Below are 23,665 nucleotides of genomic sequence, written 5' to 3'. Positions count from 1 at the left end.
TTTAATTTGAATTTTTGTGTTTGAAATTCGATTACGCTTTTTTTGAGAAAACGATTGAGCTTTGAGAAACGAATCGATATTGGAACCGGAATTCTAAAATCGGTATGGCCGAAGTCAGATAAATTCACCTGAGTAGCTGTATAGTTTACATTTGTTCCAAAATGTTTGAAAATCAATGCAGACATCTTCGAGGAATCGTAGTGCGAATTAAATTTTTGGGTGCCTTCCGAAACGAAAACTGAATACAACCAAAAATGAAATAAGTTTATTTGGGGTTCGACTATCCAAATCTGCTAACCCGATAAACCTGATTAATTTATGTGAAATAGACATTTTTAAACTAATCACCCTGTACCCCCGAAACCGAAAGTTGGATCTGACTGAAAAGCAAGATGTTTCATAGAATCTAAAGACTATTCATTTGAATCTTAGATAATTCTTAGACTTCATTTGAATCTTAAAACGGTTCAGCCATTTACGAGAAAAATGAGTTACACAATTTTTATCTCGTTTCATACGTCCTCCTGTAGCTCCGGAACCAGAGGTCGGAACCAAATGTAATTCAGGAACCTTGTTTGGGAGCATATGACTTTTCATATAAATCTGAGTTTGTAGAAAACGGTTGAGTCATCTCCGAGAAAATTGAGTGAAATTATTTGTCACACACGCATTTGCTGATCTCGACGAACTGATTCGAATGGTATATGGCTGTTATGTAGCATTTATTGCTGTAAGTAGTTTAAATCAATATAATTATGGAATTGTTATCAACTCGAAAATGCTGCCATCATTTAGTTTATTTATGTCATATTCGAACAATTATGTTGCCAAAAACAAACCGTGCTAAAATCGGTCCGAGGCAAAATATCATGCTGTACACAGTCTTTTGGGTACTTAGAAACAAATGTATGTGACAGTATAAAAAATCGTGTTTTATGTTGCTCCCAAGCATTTCTTTGCCAGACAGCGCTCAAAACTTCTACTGCTGGAATAGGGGAAAAAAATCGCTTACACAAAAATTTCGATATCTCCGTTAAAAATGGACGGATTTTAACAATCTATGGCTTGTTGGATAGGTATTACCGTGCGGAATCTAAGTCTGAAAATATATTCTGTTTTCATGGTCAATTGTGACAGATACTGTCAAAAATTTTGACATAAAACTTCGTATAACTTAAAAAGTAGAAATCCGATCTCAAAACCATTAAATAGCGTTCAGGGTGACGGGGAGACCTTTCATTTGCGACTAGTTTGATCAAAATCGGTCCAGCCATCTCTTAGTTGACAACACACATACAGACACACACACATACACACACACACACACACACACACACACACACACACACACACACGGATATTTGCTCAGTTCGTCGAGCTGAATCGATTGGTATATGACATTCGGCCCTCCGGGCCTCGGAAAATTTTTCTAAAGTTTGAGCGAATTCTATACCTATTTTTTATATTCATAAAAAAGGTAAAACGCGAAATTTCAATTTTTAATAAATTTCTTTATTATCGCCTTCACAGTACTCTCCTCCTGCGGCAATACATGCGTGCCAACGCTTGATCCAATTTTCCATACAAGTTTTATAGGCCGCTGAAGGTATGGCGTTTAGTTTACGCAGCGAATTGTCTTTTATGGTCTCTATGGTCTCAAAACGCGTTCTTCGCAATGGCAATTTGAGTCTGGGGAAGAGGAAAAAGTCGCACGGGGCCATATCTGGAGAGTACGGTGCTTGGTTGATGATATTGGTTGAGGTTTTTTTTCAAAAACTTCTCTTTGGCCACATCAACACGACGCTGTTTTTGAATGAAATTCAGCTTTTTTGGCACCAGCCGAGAAGTGACGCGTTTCAAACCCAAAACATCAGTTAAAATGTGTTCGGCTGATTCATAAGAGATGCCCAACAACACAGCAATCTCTCTAATCGGTACAGAACGGTTTTGCAACACGATTTGCTTCGCCGATTCAATGTATTCTTCAGTAACAGATGTTGTTGGGCGGCCAGGGATCTCATCATGATCCAAGCTTGTACGACCACCTTTGAAGCGTTTATACCACTCGTATGCCTGTGTTTTTCCTACACGGAACCACCCGCGATCCCATTTCAACCAGAATATTAGTTAATTTTCTGAATTCGATTGGTTAAAATTTGGTACAACTAATCAATTGTTGTTTTAACTAAACTGTCATTTTTGTCTTTCGATTAGCAGAAACGATGGTTGAAACAACTAATTTAACTGTTTGAAAAAAATGCTGTCAATTAGTGAGGACACATACCTTTCAATTTCAACAAATATTTTAGTTGAAATAACTAGTGTTGTTATCGAAACAAAATTCTGTTAGTTAAAAAATAAATCGGATTTATTTGTTTTAGACATTGCAAATAGTTGAATCAACTCGAACAATGTTATTGATTTGCGAAAATAATAAAAATATACTTACTGATACACGTCATGATCTATTTGAAATAAGTTCGGTATGTTGAGATTCATGAAATAAATATCGTTGTTAAAATATAAGCAGTATTTTATATTGACATGTAATATCATTAGGGCTGGGAAAACCACTGATCACTGCTGATTTCAAGTGATCTCAACCAAGGAATAAATTATCATTACGAAATCAGAACTGATCTGATCTCTAAGTGATTTTGATTTTTGTATGATCATGATCATGTCAAGTCGAGATCAGTAAAGATCTAAATTCTAAAAAAATACTTCTGATTCGATCGGAAATGATTGATGTAGAAAAACGTTTTTCATCAGCAAAGGCCCGGAGGGGCGAGCGAAATTATTAAATTTACCTAAAATGAGTATTGAAAGATGATGCCTTCAAACGGTTGAACGCAACGATTTATCAAACTTCGTAGAAATAATTAATAATTTACATAAAAAATATTAAATTCACCTTTGAGGAAGAGAAAGACAACAGTTTACCTTTCTAGGATATTCTTATTGTCCGGGAGGCCAAATCTTAACTTTAGAAATATATAGGAAGCCTACCAATACTCATTCGAAATATATACTCATACCAAATACTTCTAATCATTCCCATTAACACAAAATGCCTGTATTCCACCATATGATTCACAGATATTTCACACTCATTAAAATCAAAACTAAAAAAAATTGGTTTAGATTTAGTGTTCAGCAGTATGAACTACCAATTGAAAATTTTACTAGGTTCTACAAAAGATCCTACAGAGAATTTGAAAAAGTCTAGGGTATACAAAATCTCGTGTCCTCATTGCGATACAATATACATCGGACAAACAAAGAGACCACTAGACATTCGTTTCACGGAACATATCTCAGAAATAGCGAAAGCATCCAAAGAATTGGAAAAGGGACTACCACATCACTTCAAGTCAAAAGTAGCAGAGCATGCCTTTTTTGAAGATCATGAACTCACTACTAATGACATAAAAACCTTAAGACAAATTTCAAATCCATGGAAATTAGATTCAGCAGAAAGTTTAGAAATATTCAAAAATAACTCCATCTCTTTATTAAACCGAGACCAAGGGAACAGATCTTCTTGACATTCTTTCCCTTTCAGTTTCTGTTACCTGTTTTTTTACTTTTCAATATTTTTTTGTTCCTTTTGAGGTTACGTTAGTATAAAAGAAACTTCACTGCAGCATTCTTTCAATAAACTTATAAAACCGATACACTGAAGAAGGATGTAAATAACATTCCGAAATACGTATCTGTATTATAACGTTTGATACACTTTCGTGAAAATAGTGACTGTGAAAATAGTGACTTTGTGAGAGTGTAATGACGTGACATAGTAGAATTAAACGGTACAACAACAGTACTATTAGTGAGTTATTTATGGTTATCTCACGCTGTTGAAAATTCAATCGCAAATTTCTGATCATATTTCCGATAGCTTGAAGAAAAAAAATATGTTGTTGGGTTAAGAGATATTTGCGATAAAGTTCTGCCCATTCTTGTACATGTTCTGAAGCATTGAAACACGTTCTGGAAAACCGGAAGCCGCCATCTTGGAATTCAAAACCATCTCAAACATCGTTTTCTGAGATCTATTCATCAAACCGAAAATACCCATATTGTAAGGGTAATATCAATAAACCGGATAGTCGTCAATAAACCGGAAGTCACCATCTTGAAGTTCAGAACTACTTCCAACATCGTTTTCCGACATCTACTCATTAAACCCGTTCCGAAAACACCGATATTGTAACCGATGTTTAAAGAATATCAATTAACCGGAAGTCGCCATCTTGGATTTCCAAAATACCTTGAACACCATTTTCCAGAATCCGTTCCGAAAATACCCATATTGTAGTAGTTTCCATATATAAATGAGCTGGAAATCTTTTTCATTGTATGAAAAAACATCTTTTTACGAAGTAGGTAGATTACGATATTTGGGATTTGGTTCGTAAAAAGAGTTACGTAAAAAGAGGTAACGTAAAAAAGTGCTTGTAAACGGAGGTTTGGGTGTATGTTGAATAGGATCAGAGTCATTTCGCTGTAAGCCATTTCGCTGAATGTCATTTCGCCGAATGCCATTTCGCCGAAAGGGTCATTTTGTCGAATTCTGCAATAGTCTTCATATTGTGATTAATTTTCCGTTTTATTTTATTTTTATTTCATAATCTTCAGAACGGAATTTCCAAGCAAACTTGTTGACCTAATTACAACTAATCGACTGTTGTTTTAACTAATCTGTCATTTTTCATTTATCGTGCTGGCAGCTTAGCAACGACACCCAACAAGTAATGAAACGTTTCAGTTGAGCAATGCCAGACACCCTGAGCGAACAATGAAACGTTTCAATGAGATGTCACTCGTGCAATTGAGCAAAGACACATTCCCAGCAAAGTTACTTGTATGTATGAAAGCAAAAACATGTCTCAGTTGTTTCAACCAATTATTCAGTTATTTGAACTTAAAACGGCAATTGCAATAAATATTTTTTTACTGTTAGCCTCTTCGGGGGCAGCTAATCGTTCACTGCTGCGAAATTTTACCTAATTAACTGTTTATATCTTTATCACTAAACTCACAAAGGATATGGAAATGAACCAAAATATTACAATTCTCAAAAGGGAACTCACCCGAAAAATGGTCACAGGGAATTAGGAAATTTTTCCTTCACTTGCAGAATGGCTCGCTGGTAAACCTAATGCTACAGATACACTTTCAAGAAAATACAAATAGTACCACTTCACTTTAGCAGCAAATTTTTGAGCGCATACTTTCACTTACATAAAACGACCACTACGTAACTAACATAAATGACGTTCATTTACCATTGAAAATTTTCAATATGAAACGCTTCTGGTGAAATGAAGAGGTTTTTTTTCTGCCTTTTGCTGTCTGCGTTCTCCGCCAAGTGACAGCATTTGAATACAACAATTTCGGTTACCTGAATGGTTATGTCAAAATCAACAGATATGTTAGTTAAATCAACAACATTTTAGTTGAAACAACCAGGGCGTGAAACAACAATTGCAATATTGTAATTTTGTGATCTGTGGGTTCTCCGTGCGGCTGCTCTGATTTCAACATCGTTGTTCATCGCGCTATACGTTTAATTCTGATATTTTCAAAAATGCTCCAATAAAGACTGTCCCAGAAAGTATGGACGCACTTTGATTTCGCTGTAAATAATTCACAAGTGTAAGATATTCAAATTTTATTCGATATACTGATAATATTAGACTACAACAACAGAATATTATTCTTAACATTTGCTACTTAGCCATTGTGGACTAGCTGGCGCATCTTCTTGCGAACGTTCCTCATAAAATTCCGTACAGACTTCTTGGCGACAAGTTTTGACACTTTTTTCCAATCTTTTCCGAACTGTTGAATGGTTTCGGCAGCCGAGACATGTTTCCTAAGATGCGCCTTCGTTAATGCCCAAAATTCCTCAATTGGTCGAAGTTGTGGGCAATTTGGTGAATTCATGTCTTTTGGGACGAAAGTGACATTTTTAGTAGTATACCATTCTACCGTTGATTTCGAGTAGTGGCATGAAGCAAGATCTAGCCAGAAGACAACAAGATCCTTGTGTCTTCGAATCATGGATAGAAGTCGTTTTTGTTAACATTCCCTGATGTATATTTCGCTGTTCATTGAAGCAGTGGTGATGAAGGGTTTCGAAATCTTACCGCAGTTACAAATTGCATGCCAGACCATAGCTTTCTTACCAAATTTTTCGACTTCAATCGATGTCTCGGACTGGTTTAACACTTGTCCTTCTCGAACCGTATAATATTGTGGTCCCGGCAAGGAATTGTAATCGAGTTTCACGTAGGTTTCGTCGTCCATGATTATGCAGTTCAAATTTCCAGCAAGAATCGTATTGTACAGCTTTCGAACCCTCGGCCTGATCGATGCTTCTTGTTTCGTACTACGTTTTGGTTGTTTCTGCTTCTTATAGGTTTGAAGATTCAAACGTTCTTTAGCACGAAGAACATTTGACTTCGACATGCCCCCTTTTTTGGTCACATCCCGAACCGAAACCTCTTTCTTTTGCTCGAACGCCTTCAGTATACGTTTATCCAACTGAGGGTTAGCAGGACCTTTTTTTCGACCCGTTTTTGGTTTATCCTCAAAGGTGTTATCCTCACCGAACTTCCTTGCTTTTCTCACGGCTTTTTCACTTACTCCTTCCATTTTTGCTATCTTTCTCAGTGACAGTCCGCGTTCCATTTGTACACAATTTTTCGACGTTATTCTGCTGAAAGTCCACGCATTTCGAAACAAACTAGTGAAAACGAATAAACAACTGCACAAGTGGTTAGAGAAGAGTGTAAACAACAGGACGCAGCCATAAAAATTGACAGACTCTGAACCATTGCGAAATGGCAGCGGTTTTTGGTTGCGTCCATACTTTCTGGGACAGTCTTTAGTCATCCCATTAGTAGAGTTGGCATGTTGTATTGCGGATTACTCGACTTTCAGTCAACGAATTATGATAAAATCGAATAGAATATCTTTGCTTTGGCTCTAAGAAGCAATAACACAGTTAAAACAGTTTGACATTAGTGCAATGCAGCTTTCGTAGCAATGCGAAAGCTCGAATCGAATGTGTCTATTTTCATCGAACAGACTTCAACTTGTGGGTTTCATATATGAGATGAGTAGTGGAGCTAAGATGAACAGAGGTACCGTTATCTTACGTATTCATCGCCTTATTCTTATTACTATTTTTGAATTAGTTGATTTTAACAACAAAATTTCCAAAATACCCATTAAATTAGTTGAAATTCAGAGTTTACTCTTGTTTTTAAAGAATGTGATTGGTTAGCGAATATCCTGAACACAAATCAGCAAAATTTCAATCCAACACGAAATTCTTCATTGGTATTCAATTTTGTGATGAAAATCAGAAAATTTAACTCTATCTATCTGTCACCATCACTGCTGAAGGACAGCACAAAGAAAACAGAAATGAAATTGGTTTTAAGAACAAGTTTATTAGCCAAAAACTCATGAGAAATGTCGAAGCAAACCAAACTACTTGAAAATTGTTTTGATGTGTTTCGCATGTGTTACGATATATCCATATTTAATTTTCTAAACCGATATGGAAAAATGCCGTAAGCTCTAAGTGGAAAGAGTATTTATACAGAGTTTGGCCTTATTTGATGCGATAGTGCGTAATAATAGCGTTTTTTAAACAACACGCGGGTGACTCTGACTCCGAGTAAAACGAAAACTCTAAACAACAACTCATAAAAAAAATAAACACTCACATGGATGTCGTGATGTGATCCGAGAAAATTTTCAGAGCGAAACTACGCGATTAGAGTCCGATCTAGAGCGACCCCAGATTGCTAAAACGAACATCTCGAAAGTGTTTGGGCGACTCTAGACCAGCTCTTGGGCTGCTCTGATCAATAAATGAACACGGAATTAGGTTTATATTAGAGCTGTGCGCCGCCGCGCCACGCCGCCGCCGCCGATAATTTCGACACGCCGCCAATTTTAGAGAAAGATGATCAGCGCGCCGGTTATCATATTTTAACCGTGCCGCCGATAATATTACATCAGCCGAAAAAATGATTTTATCAATGTGGAAAATTGTTTACAGTTTTCATGAAAATTCATTGAAAATTACAGTACAGTTACTTTCCTCCTACTTATACTGAAAATCAGTACTACCGATGTCAACCGAAGCCAATGTCATTTGATTCAAAGCCTATTTTCTGTCTTTATTTAAAAGGTTTTGAGCTATTGGCACATTATCGGTCGCGACATCTGAAAATGAAAAATGGAACCAAGAAAAGGAGGGTTCTTCCGAAAAAAATAAATAATGTTAGGTTTTTTCCGATTAACATTTTTTTTTAGAAACCAGTGTAGTGTTGATTTCTCAGGTACTAGTTTAGTGATCGAGTACCATTTATTTTGGATACTTTATTTGTTATTTCCGGGCATTTGAAAAATGGTATTGAACAAAATTTCAAAGTAAAAACATTTTCTTCTACTTCTACTATGACTTTTCAAATGAATTTACCCGTTTTTATAAGAAATCGTTACAAATGTGAAGTAATTAAAATTGGAATTTGTTAATTTAATATTATTTTTGATATCTGAATGAATTTGAGCGCCAAATCGATTTTATGTTAATTACATACGTACGAAAAAGATATACACTGAAGTCTTTTTTTATGCGAATTTACGTATCGCATAAAAAAACCGTATAAAAAAACCGCATAACTCTGAAAATTCGCATAAAAAAACCGCATAACTCTGAAACTTCGCATAAAAAAAAACCGCATAACTCTGAAACTTCGCATGAAAAAAGACCGCAGAAGGGCAAACCGCATAACTCTGAAAATTCGCATAAAAAAAACCGCATAACTCTGAAACTTCGCATAAAAAAAACCGCATAATTCTGAAAATTCGCATAAAAAAGTCGCGTAAAAAAACGCATAAAAAAGACCGCATAAAAAAAGACCTCAGTGTACTTATTTTTTGTGCATGATAATTATCAACTATGTAAAAAGCGATTTGAAAAATAATAAAACTTCATATTTCTTGCTCATAATAAAAAAAAACCCTTTGTATATGACTGAACTATTTATTTAAACAATAGTCAACCATCTCCAAATATCGCACTTATATTCATCTCAATTTCTCCTCTAATTCGATGCATTCGAAAACATTTACCATCTCCATTCACTACGTTGGCTTTAATGGATCACATAAACATTAGGATCGTTGATTGTAGGTCGACAAAACAATAAGATAGAGAAATTGTCCTGTATGAATCAATATTAAAATTTTTAATATGTTTATAATTGATTACGCCGAATCGCGCCGCCTCCGCCGCCGATGTTTTCAGGAAATAGCGTCACGCCGATTCGCCGCCGCCGCTGGTCAAAAAGACGTTTCAGCCGCCGATGTTGACAATTTTGATCGGCGCACAGCTCTAGTTTATATATAGTTTTGAATCAAGAAAATAAGATCCTTCACAATACTCGTAGTAGGCGGTTGCTCTTCTATGTGGCTTCTTGTTATTTGATGGTATGCTTCGCTCGGGCTACGCCATCTGGAGTACTATTTGTATTCGGTTTTTGCTTTGCGAGTTCTCAAAGTTTCCAGTGAGAAAGTCGATTGAAGAAAACAGTGGTTTATAAGAAAAAGACGTTTATGTTTCGTTTATGTCTTTTTCCGTAAATACAACACGGGAGGTCGCTATCGTATTTATACCTGCCAATATAAAGCTTGCATCATTTAGAATTGGAACAAACTTTTGCTCATATTGTTGCGCTCCTGGTGGACGAATTTGGAAGCTCTTGGCGCCCACGTGTCGGGAATTTTGTCAGCTTCACGTATGATTTTCGACATTCCGCAAATCGACTGTACTTTGTAAACAATCAACATGGAAGCCAGAAGAAGGGAAGAAATTGTGCACAGTTATTTAGAAAATCCGTTGTGGTCTACATCTAGGCTAGCTTAACAGCTAAAATTGCCCAGAAATACCGTTTGGCGCGTTATCAAACGGTATAAGGAAACATTGACGACGATTCGGAAGCCTCAAGCCAATCGTCGGAGTGAAACTGTCGACCGGAAACTGCGTGGTAAGATTGTGAAGACGATTAAGAGGAATCCCAATCTGTCGGATCGTGATTTGGCCAGAAAATTCGGTGCTGCCCATAGTACCGTGAGGAGAACTCGACTTCGGGAAGGAATCAAGTCATATCGAGCTCGCAAACTACCAAATCGGACCATAAAACAGAATAGTGTGGTCAAAATTCGTGCTCTGAAACTATATCACCAGGTGCTGATCAAGTTCGCCGGGTGTCTTCTGATGGACGATGAAACCTATGTCAGTCTGACTTCGGGCAAATCCCAGGTCCAAAATTTTCCTTGGCAACGGCTCGGGGGGATGCTCCAGAAAAATTTAAATTTGTTTTTGAAGACAAATTTGCAAGAAAATTTATGATTTGGCAGGGCATTTGCAGCTGTGGCAAAAAACCGAAAGTTTTCGTTACAAATAAGACAATGACTTCGGAACTATACCAAAAAGAGTGTCTCCAAAAACGAATTTTGCCGTTTATTCGATCCCACGACCATCCCGTAATGTTTTGGCCAGATTTGTCAAGCTGTCATTACAGCAAAGTCGTTCAAGAATGGTATGCAGAGAAAGGGGTCCAGTTTGTTCCGAAAAACCTTAACCCACTCAACTGCCCCCAGTTTCGCCCTATTGAGAAATACTGGGCAATCATGAAGAGGAGACTCAAGTCAAAGGGAAAGGTTGTCAAAGACATCAACCAGATGACGACCTGGGGGAATAAGATAGTTAAAACGATGGATGAAGAAGGTGTGCGCCTCCTAATGAGCCGTGTTACAGGAAAAAATCTTAAAAGTATGAAGCTACATTTGCATAAAAAACGTGTTTAATCCACCTAGCAGTGAGATGATACCTATTTTTATCAATCCGCATGTGTTTTTTGCATGAATATTCTTCGGTGTTTCAGTTTTCATGACATTATTCTAATGTCCGTCGATTTAAGTGGCAATTTGCGATTTTAATCACTCATTACTCTGTAATGTCGAAACTGCAAATCGGATCGAATTTGAATCTAGAAGTGTGATAATCGATTAAACATGCCATGATATGTAAGTTCCACTCTAGAGTTTACGGTAATTTAAGGTACTTCCAGAGCCGGTATTCAGGAATCAGCATAACCCAAACCGATTCGTATGGCCATATGTTGAATAAATTACAACAGTTTTGAGTCCAACTTTGAAGCTTTTCGGGATTGTCATCTTCTATATCGGTTTGAATTTTAAAAATTCATCATCATGTAATTCGAGAACCGGAAGTCATAATTGGATAAAATTTATTAATTTTTGTATATAAGTTTGTTTTAATTTGAATTTTTGTTTCTGAAATTTGATTAGGCTTTTTTTGAGAAAACGATTGAGCTTTTAGAAACGATTTTATACTGGAACCGGAATTCTAAAAGCGGTATGGCCGAAGTCAGATAAATTCACCTGAGTAGCTGTACAGTTTACATTTGTTTCAAAATATTTGAAAATCAGTTAAGACATCTTTGAGAGATCATAGCACGAATTAAATTTTTAGGTGCCTTCTGATTGAAAACTGAATACCATTTAAACTGAAATAAATTTATTTGGATATCGAATATCCAAATCTGCAAACCCGATAAACCTGATTAATTTATATAAAATAGACATTTTTATACTAATCACCCTGTATTTCCGAAACCGGAAGTTGGATCTGACTGAAAAGCAAGATGTTTTATAGAACCTTGAAACTTTTCATTTGAATCTTAGATGATTCTTAGATTTCATTTGAATCTTAGATCGGTTCAGCCATCTACGAGAAAAATGAGTTACACAATTTTGATTTCGTTTCACATATCATCCTGTAGTTCCTGAACCAGAGGTCGGAACCAAACATAATGCAGGAACTTTGTTTGGGAGCATACGACTTTTCGTATGAATCTGAATTTGTAGAAAAGAAATTTTCCGAGAAAATTAAGTGAAATTATTTGTCACACACGCATTTGCTGATCTCGACGAACTGATTCGAATGGTATATGGATGTTCTGTTGTTCCAGCATTTATTGCTGTAAGTAGTTTAAAACAAAATAATTAAAAAAAATTCTGCCATCATCTGGTTTATATATGTCATATTCGAACGATTATGTTGCCAAAAACGAGCCGTGCCAAAATCGGTCCGAGGCTAAATGTCATAAAAAAGGATGCTGTACACAATCCTTTTGGTACTTAGAAACAATTGTATGTAACAGTATAAAAAATCGTGTTTTCCGTTGCTCCCAAGCATATCTTTGTCATACAGCGCTCAAAACTCTTACTGCTGGAATAGGGGGAAAAGTCGCTTACAGAAAAATTTCGATATCTCCGTTAAAAATGGACGGATTTTAACAAACTATGGCTTGTTGGATAGGTAGTACCGTGCGGAATCTAAGTCTGAAAACATATTCTGTTTTCAAGGTCAATTGTGACAGATACTGTCAAAAAACTGAAAATTTTGACATAAAACTTTGTATAACTCAAAAAGTAAACATCCGATCTCAAAACCATTCAATAGCGTTTTGGGTGACGGGGAGACCTTTCATTTGCGACTAGTTTGATCAAAATCGGTTCAGCCATCTCTGAGATCTCGACCTCTTAGTTGACAACACACATACAGACACACACACATACACACACACACACAGACATTTGCTCGGTTCGTCGAGCTGAATCGATTGGTATATGTCATTCGGCCCTCCGGGCCTCGGAAAAATTTTCTAAAGTTCGAGCGAATTCTATACCTATTTTTTATATATATAAAAATAGGTAAAAAGATCTTGAATTCAAAAATAAATAACTGAAATACAGGCAATTATCTTTGTTTCAATTCTATCTGAAGCAAGCTTTAGGCAAGACAACGGTGACTGCAAAATTCTTTTCGGTAGTAGTGTGCCATCTAGTGGCTAGTAGTCATTACAATGTTAACGTTTTTTCGATGACAGCTGCAGATTGCAGAAGCCAATTCATCCATTCATGTTGGTTGAAAACAACATTTTCTTTTTCAAAATTTTTATTTTATTTAAATTAGTTGACTGGAAATGGAGTGTGCCTTAGGTAAGAAATGACAGCACGTTAATTGATGAATTCAACTAAAAAGTATCCATTTCAACTAATATTTTATCATTATTAAGGGAATCATAATTAAGAAATCTAAATTAGCAAAAGTAAGATTTTTTTAGTTGTCTCAAAAAATAACTAACTAAAATCTAAAAATCAACTATTTTTTTCGCCTAAATACTAATTTCGGTCTTTCCGTGTACGTATTCCGAAAGTTTAGCGTTTCGTGAACCGTACTTACAATCGAGATCGTATTGTGCAAACGTTAATGAGAAATGCGTTATTACATCACCCGATCAGTAAGCAGTAACAAGCTTATAACAGAAACCAATTTTAGTAAAAACTGCTGCAGATGAAAACATTGATGAAGTGAAGAAACTAGTATTGGTCAATCGTTAAATCACCGTCAGAAAAGTTGCCAAGGACCTAATTATATCGATTGGCTCGTGTCATTCTATTATTACCAAGAATTTGGGCATGACCAAAAATAGTATCGTATAAATATTGCTAAGGAGCTGTTAGATTCTGTCCGTGACGAACTAAAATTGCTGCAGAGAATCATCATCATGGGTTTTTGGTTATTACGTATACACCTCAGCTCAATCATACATACGTTACACTTTTAGTTTTATTGCATATTATAGTTCTTTTATTAGTATTGCAATTTTAATGTATTTTCGCGAGAGGTGATTTTTATTATTCAAATTTTAGTCTTAAAGGCGAGAAACGATATGGAAAACGAAGTCAAACGCTAAAAAAAAAGAAAAAGAAATCTAAAAGCAGTAATACATATTTTCTAATATTAAACTTATTGTAAGAAAACCACAAGAAAAATTTCATTATCATTTTATACAATTTTTGAAAACAATTGATTTTATTTTCAATGTTTTCGACTTTTAAAAAATCGGGAAAAAATAACAAAATAAAACAAAATATCGTAGAATCTAATTATGTGCCGACAATTATTTTAAAACTTTAGACAAAAAGTTTGACTGTGTATGGTGTTTTCACATACACCGGTTGATGAGAAACGCACATTTATCATATTTATCAAATTTTATGGACAGAATTAGATTCAATGATGTTTTAATATAAGGGTGTAGTCGGGTATGCATATAAAAACTGTCCCCAAGCAGAAATTAAATTGATACAAGTTGTTTGAAAGGGTTTTGTTTTGGAAATGATTTTCCCAAAATTTTAACCCTTTGTTTGCCATATTTGTGGAGTTCAGGTAATTCTTCTGATTTTCATTTTATTAAATTTTTTCAAAAACCTCAAAAGCAAAAAAAAATTTAAAAAATCAGGAATGTTTTAAGGATAACTCTCCGATTTTTTTTTCAGATTTTTTTAAATGTATTTCATGTGAAAAAAATGTTTTCATCTACAAATTTATAGTGTTGCCAAGGCTTAACGTAAACATGCGGACTGATAAAAAAAGGTATCATCTCACTGCTAGGTGAATTAAGCACGTTTTATTATTTTTAAACTCTGCGTGTGTATATTGTAGATAATTGGTAGTCGCAACTTTACGTATTAAGAAGCAATGTCATGTAACTGTCTCTAAAAGCTTATTACGCCGGTTCTTGGATTTCGTTATTTTCCCAAACGTAGCTTTTCGAGTCATACCCGGTTTTGGTTTTACTTTGTTTATTACATTTGTTAGTATTTTGTTCTATGATTGTTAGATAAACGTTCTCAAGTCCTCTCACCCAGTAATAACCAAGCGATATATAGATCTGGATTCTGGTCTTGAACACTGGATCAGAATATTGAACTATCGAACAAGGTTTCTGGATGAGAATGCTGAATCTGAACCTGGATTCTTGAAAGAGATTCTTTATCCGAATATGGATTTTGAACTTGAAGCAGGATCGGAACATGGATCTGAATTCTAGACCTGGAGTTATATTGTGAATCTGAACTTCTGAAAGTGACCTTAACCTAGATTCTGGATCTGGTTTCTGCGCCAGAACTGAACTTCTGACAGAGATTCCGAAACTAAACTTTGAACCTATTTTGCACTTGAACTGTGAGTCTGAATTGGATTCTGGACTTGAGTTCTCCAGGATTCCTCAGTTCTAAACTTGAACCTAAATTATTGACAAAGCTTCTAAACTTAGACCAGGATTCTGATCCAGGACCCTGGAGTTGGATATCCGATAAGGTTTCTGGATCCGAATACTGAATCAGGACATGGTTTTTGAACTAAAATTCTGAGAGTTTCTGAACCTGATTTCCTGGCTTGAACTCTCGTTGAAGGTTTCGGGTCTAAATCTGGAGCTGAATTCAAGATTCCAAACAAGATTTTTACTCAATAAATTTGACAGAGATATTGGGAATGCACCAGAATCGAGAACCTGGAACTTTGTGATCTGAGTGCAGAATCTGAATTATGAACCCAAAATCGGAAATTCGACTCAGATTCTGGACCAAAATTATTGACAGTGTTTTTTACCTGAACCTGAATTCTGTATCCGGATTCTGGAATTTAATATTCAACTTGGACTTTGGTTCTGGGACAGAATTCTGATCCCGGATCAGCTTCTGGCAGAGTTTTTGAAACTAAAACTAGACTAGTTTCAGAACATGGACCTGGCTTCTTGAGCGAAAATTGGGATCCGAACTTTAGGTCTGCATTTTGAATTTGTGTTATAGATCTGAACTCTTGACAGGAATACATAGGTTTTCATGTGTTTTGGAAATAAGTTCTGATTCCAGGCCATGATTGTGGGTCTGAATTCCTGACAGAAATTTTAGATCTGAACCTAAATTTTGAACCGGGAAGCAGGATTCTGGGTCTGAATTCCAAACATGAATCTGAATTCTGGATCTGACCTCAGGATTCTGAACCAGACTTTGGACTCGAACTTTGAAAATCATTCTGACCATCTGGATTCTGAACGTGGACGTGTTTTTTTCTGTATTTTGTATGAATTGAATTTCTTTCTCACAAATTTCACAAAAATTGAATGATGCACTAATCACATCATTTTGGCGACTGATAGATTGGAATGTTGTTTACACTCTTCCCTAACCATTTGTGCAGTTGTTTATTCGTTTTCATTAGTTTGTTTTGAAATGCGAAATTTTCAGCAGAACAACGTCGAAAAATTGTGTACAAATGGTGCACAGAACGCGGACTGTCACTGAGAAAGATAGCAAAAATGGAAGGAGTAAGTGAACAAGCCGTGCGAAATGCAATCAGGAAGTTCAGTGAAGATAACACCATTGAGGATAAAACGAAAACGGGTCGAAAAAAAAGGTCCTGCTAACCCTCAGTTGGATAAACGTATACTGAAGGCGTTCGAGCAAAATAAAGAGGTTTCAGTTCGGGATGTGGCCAAAAAAAAGGGCACCTCGAAGTCAAATGTTCTTCGTGCTAAAGAACGTTTGAATCTTCGAACCTATAAGAAGCAGAAACAACCAAAACGTAGTCCGAAACAAGAAGCATCGATCAGGCCGAGGGTTCGAAAGCTGTACAATACGATTCTTGCTGGAAATTTGAACTGCATAATCATGGACGACGAAACCTACGTGAAACTCGATTACAATTCCTTGCCGGGACCACAAAAGAAAAGCAAGTGTTAAACCAGTTTGGTAAGAAAGCTATGGTCTGGCAAGCAATTTGTAGCTGCGGTATGATTTCGAAACCCTTCATCACCACTGCTTAAATGAACAGGAGGAATGTTTACAAAAACGACTTCTACCCATGATTCGAAGCCACAAGGATCCTGTTGTCTTCTGGCCAGAGCTTGCTTCTTGCCACTACTCGAAATCAACGGTAGAATGGTATACTACTAAAAATGTCACTTTCGTCCCAAAAGACATGATTCCACCAAATAGCCCACAACTTCGACCAATTGAGGAATTTTGGGCATTAACGAAGGCACATCTTAGGAAACATGTCTCGGCAGCCGAAACCATTCAACAGTTCGAAAAAGATTGGAAAAAAGTGTCAAAACTTGTCGCCAAGAAGTCTGTACGGAATTTAATGAGGAACATTCGCAAGAAGGTGCGCCAGCTAGTCTACAATGGCTCAGTAGCAAATGTTGAGAATAATATTCTGTTGTTGTAGTCTAATATTATCAGTAAATCGAATAAAATTTGAATATCTAACACTTGTGAATTATTTACAGCGAAATCAAAGTGCGTCCATACTTTCTGGGACAGTCTTTACACACAAAAAAATTGAATTGTACAAGTGACTAACTCTCAGATATTGGATTGGATTAGCATAAAATTTACTGCTATCGACTGTAATGTGCATTCGGCTAGCGGGAGCGACTGTATGAATTTAAATGCATCTTTTATCAGCCAAGCAGATATGTGCTTCTGTGGCTCAGTCGATTAACGGACGTACTTTATGATCCAATGATACTAGGTTCAAGTCACGGCGGTCGACCATCTTTATAAGCTTTTTTATTTTACATGTATATTTATATACGTGTTCATTTTTATACGACAACGATTTGCGATTGATACCAACAGGCTCTCTCTGCCAGTAGTTTGACCGTTCTCGTCCTGAAGATTAACAGCAACCACAAACTTTTTACTTAATTGTCCTTTCGAATATGTAAAATTTACATACTGTTACTTACATTTTCTTTCTATTCCGCAGGTATTCCGCATGCTAGCCCCTCAATTAGACCCATTATCTAGGCGTAGTAATCGCCGTAATACCGAGAAATGGATGTTATTAGAGTCTCCAATAGTAGTACCAATATCAATCATAGCGGCGCCAGTGTTACGAACCAGCAGCAGCCGCCTACGCACGCTTTACAGCAGAAGCAGCAACATTCTAAAATCAAGGACAATAACAGCAATAGAAACGGTTTAAACCAACCGTTGACAACGACCACAACAACAACGTCACCGAACAGTAGTAATTTTGGTAGCACTCAGTTCTCGGGTTACGCATCGACACCGAAGCAATCTCCCAGCAGTGGTGTTCAGCTGGTAGCGGGTGGTTCGGTAGTGTCCTCCTCGGGTGGATCGCTCGGTTCGGATGGACTGCACCAGATATCCAGCGATTCCGGAAACAGTTCCTGCGTCAGTGGTGGTAATACCGGTGGAACGGTTCTAGACGATCCAGAGACTAAGAAGCCGGGTTTCGTGAGCAGTGTCAGTGGCGGAGGATTTGCCGATGTCGCGATTGCCGCCAGTGAAGATGACGAAGAAGATCATGACAAGTGCGGTGACGATGAAAAGGCAGTGCTTTTGAATAAAAACATTTACGTGAATAAAATCTACGACGATGGGTGTGGGCGTGACAATGTTTGCGACGACGAAGGCATTGGGTGTGAGCGGGAGAAGGGTTCGCCGCAAGTGACCTCTCTGGAAGTTCGCGGTAGTTCGACTGAAACCGAAGAAAATGTGGAAGATGTTAAGCCACTGTTGCGACTTAGTTTGAACGACGAGAAACAGCGTCGGCCGAAGAGTATCGTGAAAAGTCCGTCGAATCTCAGTTTCGGTAAAGAGGTGAACGGTGGCAATCCGAAGCCACGGCCACAGTTGCAGTTTCAACAACCAGTGGAAAGTGCGATCGGTGATCGACCGGTACTGCATGTGCAGTTCAGTAAAACAGAAAATGGCTACTGCTGTCGGGATTCGGATGCTGAGCAAGAGCTCGGCCACAAACAGCCCATTTGTTCCAGCCCGGTGGGAAGCATACTGTCGCACGGGTCCGGCTCTTCTTCGGGATCTTCATCGAACGAGAACAGTTCACTGGGTGGATATGCCGAGGCAAGGCCACCGGACGGCGGTTGGGGTTGGGTAGTTTGCTTCGCTTCATTTATGGTCAATTTGATCGCGGATGGAGTGACGTTCAGCTTCGGTGTGCTGTATGTCGAATTATTGGATTATTTTGGCGAAGGAAAAGGTACATCATTGGAATGGAGTTGTGAGTTTCTAACCTTATTCTGTTGTATTTTATTTTTCTAGGAAAAACCGCCTGGGTTGGATCTCTGTTTATGGCTATGCCTCTGCTGTCCGGTCCGGTGGCCTCCTTCCTGACGGATCGATACGGATGTAGGAATGTAACCGTTGTCGGTTCGATTCTCGCTTCGATCGGATTCGCTATGTCAGCCTATGCGGATTCGATCGAAATGCTGTATCTAACTTACGGTGTGCTGGCAGGATTTGGACTCAGCTTGTGTTACGTGGCAGCTGTGGTGATTGTGGCCTATTATTTCGACAAGAGACGGTCCTTCGCTACCGGGCTGTCAGTGTGCGGCAGTGGCATTGGTACTTGCATTTTTGCAAAGATAACGCAAATTTTGTTGGACGAATATGGCTGGCGTGGAACGACACTGATTCTGGCAGGCGTCTTTCTTAACATGTGTCTTTGTGGCCTTCTGATGCGTGATCTCGAGTGGACCACGCATAAATCGAAACTGAAGCGAAAGCAGAAGGAAGCCGATTCGTATTCGGTTAGTAATAGCACCAATACCGCCGGTACGACCAGTAATTTGAACGCTACGGATGCAAACTCCGGTATGGCGCTTGGACCGACTGGAAGCGACCTGAAGGGGATCAATGGGGAAAGCATCGATCCGAACGATCCGCGGCTGTTCAGTTCGTTAATAACTCTTCCTACCTTCATCAAGAACCGGGAAAAAGTACCGTTCGAAGTATTAGAATTACTCTACAAGCATCGAAATGTGCACGAGCACGTTATGCAAAACTACCCTAATCTGCTACATTCTCGTAGCTTTAGCGAACCACTAGGCCCTAAGAGTAATGAACTTTCGCCCGAGAAGGCGGGCAATCCAGACCAAGTAGCTGCCCAGGATTCCCAGAAATCTCCGCATATTAACCATCTATCGCCTGATTACGACGTGGAACCGCAGCATCCGTTCTTGCGTCGAGTGCACAGCCATCGGTGCACCGGGGTGCGTACACCGACCACCGCCTATCTGAAGGATCTGCGAATGCATCGGCACTCGCTGACCTATCGCGGGGCTATGCTGAACATCCAGCGGTACCGACTGCGGGCATCATCCTGTCCGGACATTTATCGCAACTCGATGACGACGATTGCGAAGGAGAAAACTGCCTGGTATCAGGGAATAGATGAGTTCAAAACACTGCTGGTCAGTATTTTGGATCTTTCTTATTTCCGCGATGTCCACTTCCTGTTGTTTGCCATCTCAAACTTCCTGCTGTACACCTGGTACGATGTACCGTACGTGTACCTGACGGATAACGCAACGGAGATGGGTTTTACCCCTTCGCAGTCGTCGATGCTGATATCCATCATCGGAATTGTCAACATGGTGGGCGAGGTAAGTGTTATGTGTGCGATGTTTTGTTCGATGTACGAGGGAAAGAAAATTTGCACAAAACGAATGCACTTTGATTAAAGGTCTTGGGCATTTTTTTTTGCGTATGGCAGTTCAGAAAGAAGTAAAAATGTGTGAGACCTTCTGTTTAGGATTTGTGTCAGTTTTCTTACTTACGTATGGTGAAACGGTTACTACTGAAATATCATTATTCATTATTCCGAAATTTGAAACACTAAGCCCAGCAACGGATATGTTCCAGAGTTATTTGAAATTTTTTGTCAGATTTTGAAGAACATGCCTTCTTCTATCGCACTCCCACGTGGACGGCCTAACGTCATGTCCCCTGCAGTTCTTGAGCGACTGTAAGTTATCCATTGCGATTAACCTTGGTTTTGTCAGCCATTTCCAAGCTTCACGGTACGGGGTTTACGCGTAAAGCATCCCGACGCTGGTTCATCTGGGTCTCGGGAAACCTGTAATTGATGGATTGCTGGGTATTTTCTGATTCTGGAGGAAACCGATTTTCACAAACTTAGACTCACGTGAAAGGTCTGATGGTTACATTCCTGAATTTTGTTAGGATTTGACTTCCAGTTCAGGAATTACATGTTGATAAGTGTAACAAAAGTCATTTGAAGCTACGATGTAAAAACGAAATAAACACACCTATTCTGCATCTCGATCGAATTCGAGTTCTCCATACAAAAGTATCACTCGATCGGATTACAGAATGCAAATTTTCACATTGGTTCGAAATAATCCGATTCGATCGAAATTCAGAATAGGGGTGAAAATCGTCTGAACTGGGTTCAAAACTGTTCTGATTTTTAGTTCATATTTATTGTCAGCCATACCAATTACCTAGGGCTGTACCGGTACCCAGATTCCTGTTCCGAAAGTACCGGAAATAGTGGTCAAAAATTGCCACTTTTCTCCGATATGAATAGGAATTTCTGATTTTGGTCTTGATCCGACTTCGTGTTCCTGAATTACATTTTGTAGATTACGATAGTTGCAGGCCGAATGAACTGTTTTTAGATCTACCAGTTCCTGGTTTCGAAAGTAAGGGAAAAAAAATAGTACGGAAAATAATATTTTCACTCGAATTGGCATACATGGTTCGAAAGCTACTACCTTCAGCTACGAAACACATTTCATTTGAGGTACATATCCCCACTTTTACGGGCGAAATCTGGCTCGGAGTGCATCAACCTCGAAATCGAAAATCTCAAAATGGATGAGGCGAAATTTGTCAGCCATATTTTGACGCCGGAAACAATCAGACATAACTAAGTATTGTGAATGAAATTTTAATGCTTTATTTACTGTTTGAATGAAATGGAATTTAATGATTTATTTAGTCCATGAAAAATCGCTGTGGAACAACTTTAAGTACATCTAAAACAATTGTACAGCAAATGATATAAAATTCAAAACTTGCAAAAAAGTTTTGCAAGATTCATCTGTTTGAAATGAACACAAAATTTGCTGACATGAGAAAATTATCATAAAAGTTGCAGAAATACAGCATTGCATATTCAAAGAGAACAAAAATCAATCAGGTAATTTGTATTCGGTTTTCATCTCACGAAAAAAAAGTTCAGGCCTGACATCACTTGTTAAAGATAAGTTAAGTTCATCATAGTTATTCTCATGGTTATATATTACCACTTGAGCAACTTGTTTTTGCAACTCCAGTACATGGGCTTACCAAAATAATACCTACAGTGCGTATCACAAATGTGGGGCCAGCTAAGATGAATGGTCATTTAGGGGTTAGCCAAATTTTGTGCTGGGGCACATAACCATTTTTATTATTTTTACGTTTCGCCTTTGACTCATCAGTGCAGAGCAGTTCAAATTCAACTGCTTAGTGCTAAACTCGGCAGTTCAATTTGAACCGCTAAGCAGACGTGCTATTTACTGAACACTTTGTTTTGCAACGGAGTGCAATGTCTTTTCTGACGTGCCGAACAAAAACGTGTTTTCGACTATTTCTGGCCGATGCGGGTTTGGTCATTTAGGGGTTAGCCAAATTTTGTGCTAGGGCACACAACCGTTTTTATCATTGCACTCCGTTGCAAAACAAAAAGTTTTCTGTAAGTAGCAGAAACTTTACGTCTGCTTAGCGGTTCTTTTTCGATAGAGAGAATCTCTCCGTATTGGGACATAGTTGCGCGAATATAAGGATCGGGGACGCATGAGGGTAGATCATGCACACGCACTTCTATAGCACTATCTTCCATATATACTGGAATGTTGTACTTGATATTTTCATGCTCCACATAATGCACATTATTATTGCCTTTAGCGAATTGAATTGAATCCAACTCTTTATAGAACTGCATATAAACAACATTATTGGTCTTATTGCATTGAAGTAAATGCACACGTTTAATGTCAAGATGCATTTGCTCCTTAAGCAAACCTTCAAGTTCTCGTATCGAAGGTCGAATTTTGCACTGCTTGAAGTTAATAATAATTGTATTCTTTCGTACCGGCGGTAGCTTTTGTTCGTTTGGTTCACTCATTTCGAGATCGTTCTATTGTTCACTACACAATACTGTACTTGATTTCTTCTGTCCCGAACGTAAGCGGTTTTGGTTTATCGACTGACTTGGTTGAGATGTACGAGCGAACTGACGTTTCAGCTGTTGTCGTTCGTTTATGAAGTTTTGTCGTTTTTGGGTTACGGCAAATGCTTCTGAATCAGTGATGCCACTTTTCGTTGAAGTCAAATCCGTAGATTTGGTTTCAAGTGCACTTATACTAGTACATATACATAAACTTAACAGCTATAAGCTCTAATCCACAAACACAGGCTTCCAGTAATGACAGATCGATGGCTAATATATACATGATTACAATTTTAATTGGACAAGCAAAAAAAAAATATTCAGACGATGTAACAATATTTAATTATTTTTCTTTTATATCAAGAGACATAATGTTAGATCAGGAGATTTCTGGTAAAATAATGCTAAATCCGTAGATTTCATATGATTCATCCGTAGATCCGTAGAAAAGACAGAAATCCGTAGGGTTGACATCACTGTTCTGAATGTTCAGATACTGAATGGACTCAGATGAATATGCTTCGTCGCGAGTTGCTGCTTGCACAATAAAAGTCGTCCCATATCCAAAAGTTCTAGCAGTTTTGACTAATTGCTTGTTTCGCATTCCCTTTAGAAGCTGCGCTCTGACGAATCTGTCTTGGTCCTCGGTAGTATAGCCACAAAGACGAACTTTTTCCATTAAAC

The 23,665-nt window shown here is 37.9% G+C and overlaps 1 protein-coding gene across 12 annotated transcripts in view; it reads left to right on the top strand.

The window, feature by feature from the left end:
- The window catches only part of LOC131430898 (uncharacterized), a 128,902-nt gene that overhangs the window by 101,293 nt on the left and 3,944 nt on the right, over window positions 1-23,665 (top strand). For all 12 annotated transcript variants that reach the window (XM_058596156.1, XM_058596154.1, XM_058596155.1 and 9 more), the window contains 2 exons: window positions 17,741-19,000; window positions 19,063-20,405. In XM_058596156.1, coding sequence (XP_058452139.1) covers window positions 17,809-19,000; window positions 19,063-20,405 — 2,535 coding nt within the window. In that variant the 5' untranslated portion in view covers window positions 17,741-17,808. The remainder of the gene's footprint in view (window positions 1-17,740; window positions 19,001-19,062; window positions 20,406-23,665) is intronic.

This window comes from Malaya genurostris, chromosome 2 (genome assembly GCF_030247185.1).
Source record: "Malaya genurostris strain Urasoe2022 chromosome 2, Malgen_1.1, whole genome shotgun sequence".
NCBI classification, from domain to species: Eukaryota; Metazoa; Arthropoda; class Insecta; order Diptera; family Culicidae; genus Malaya; species Malaya genurostris.
The sequence above is the reverse complement of the archived record's forward strand: the minus strand, read 5'-3'. Positions and strand labels throughout refer to the sequence as shown.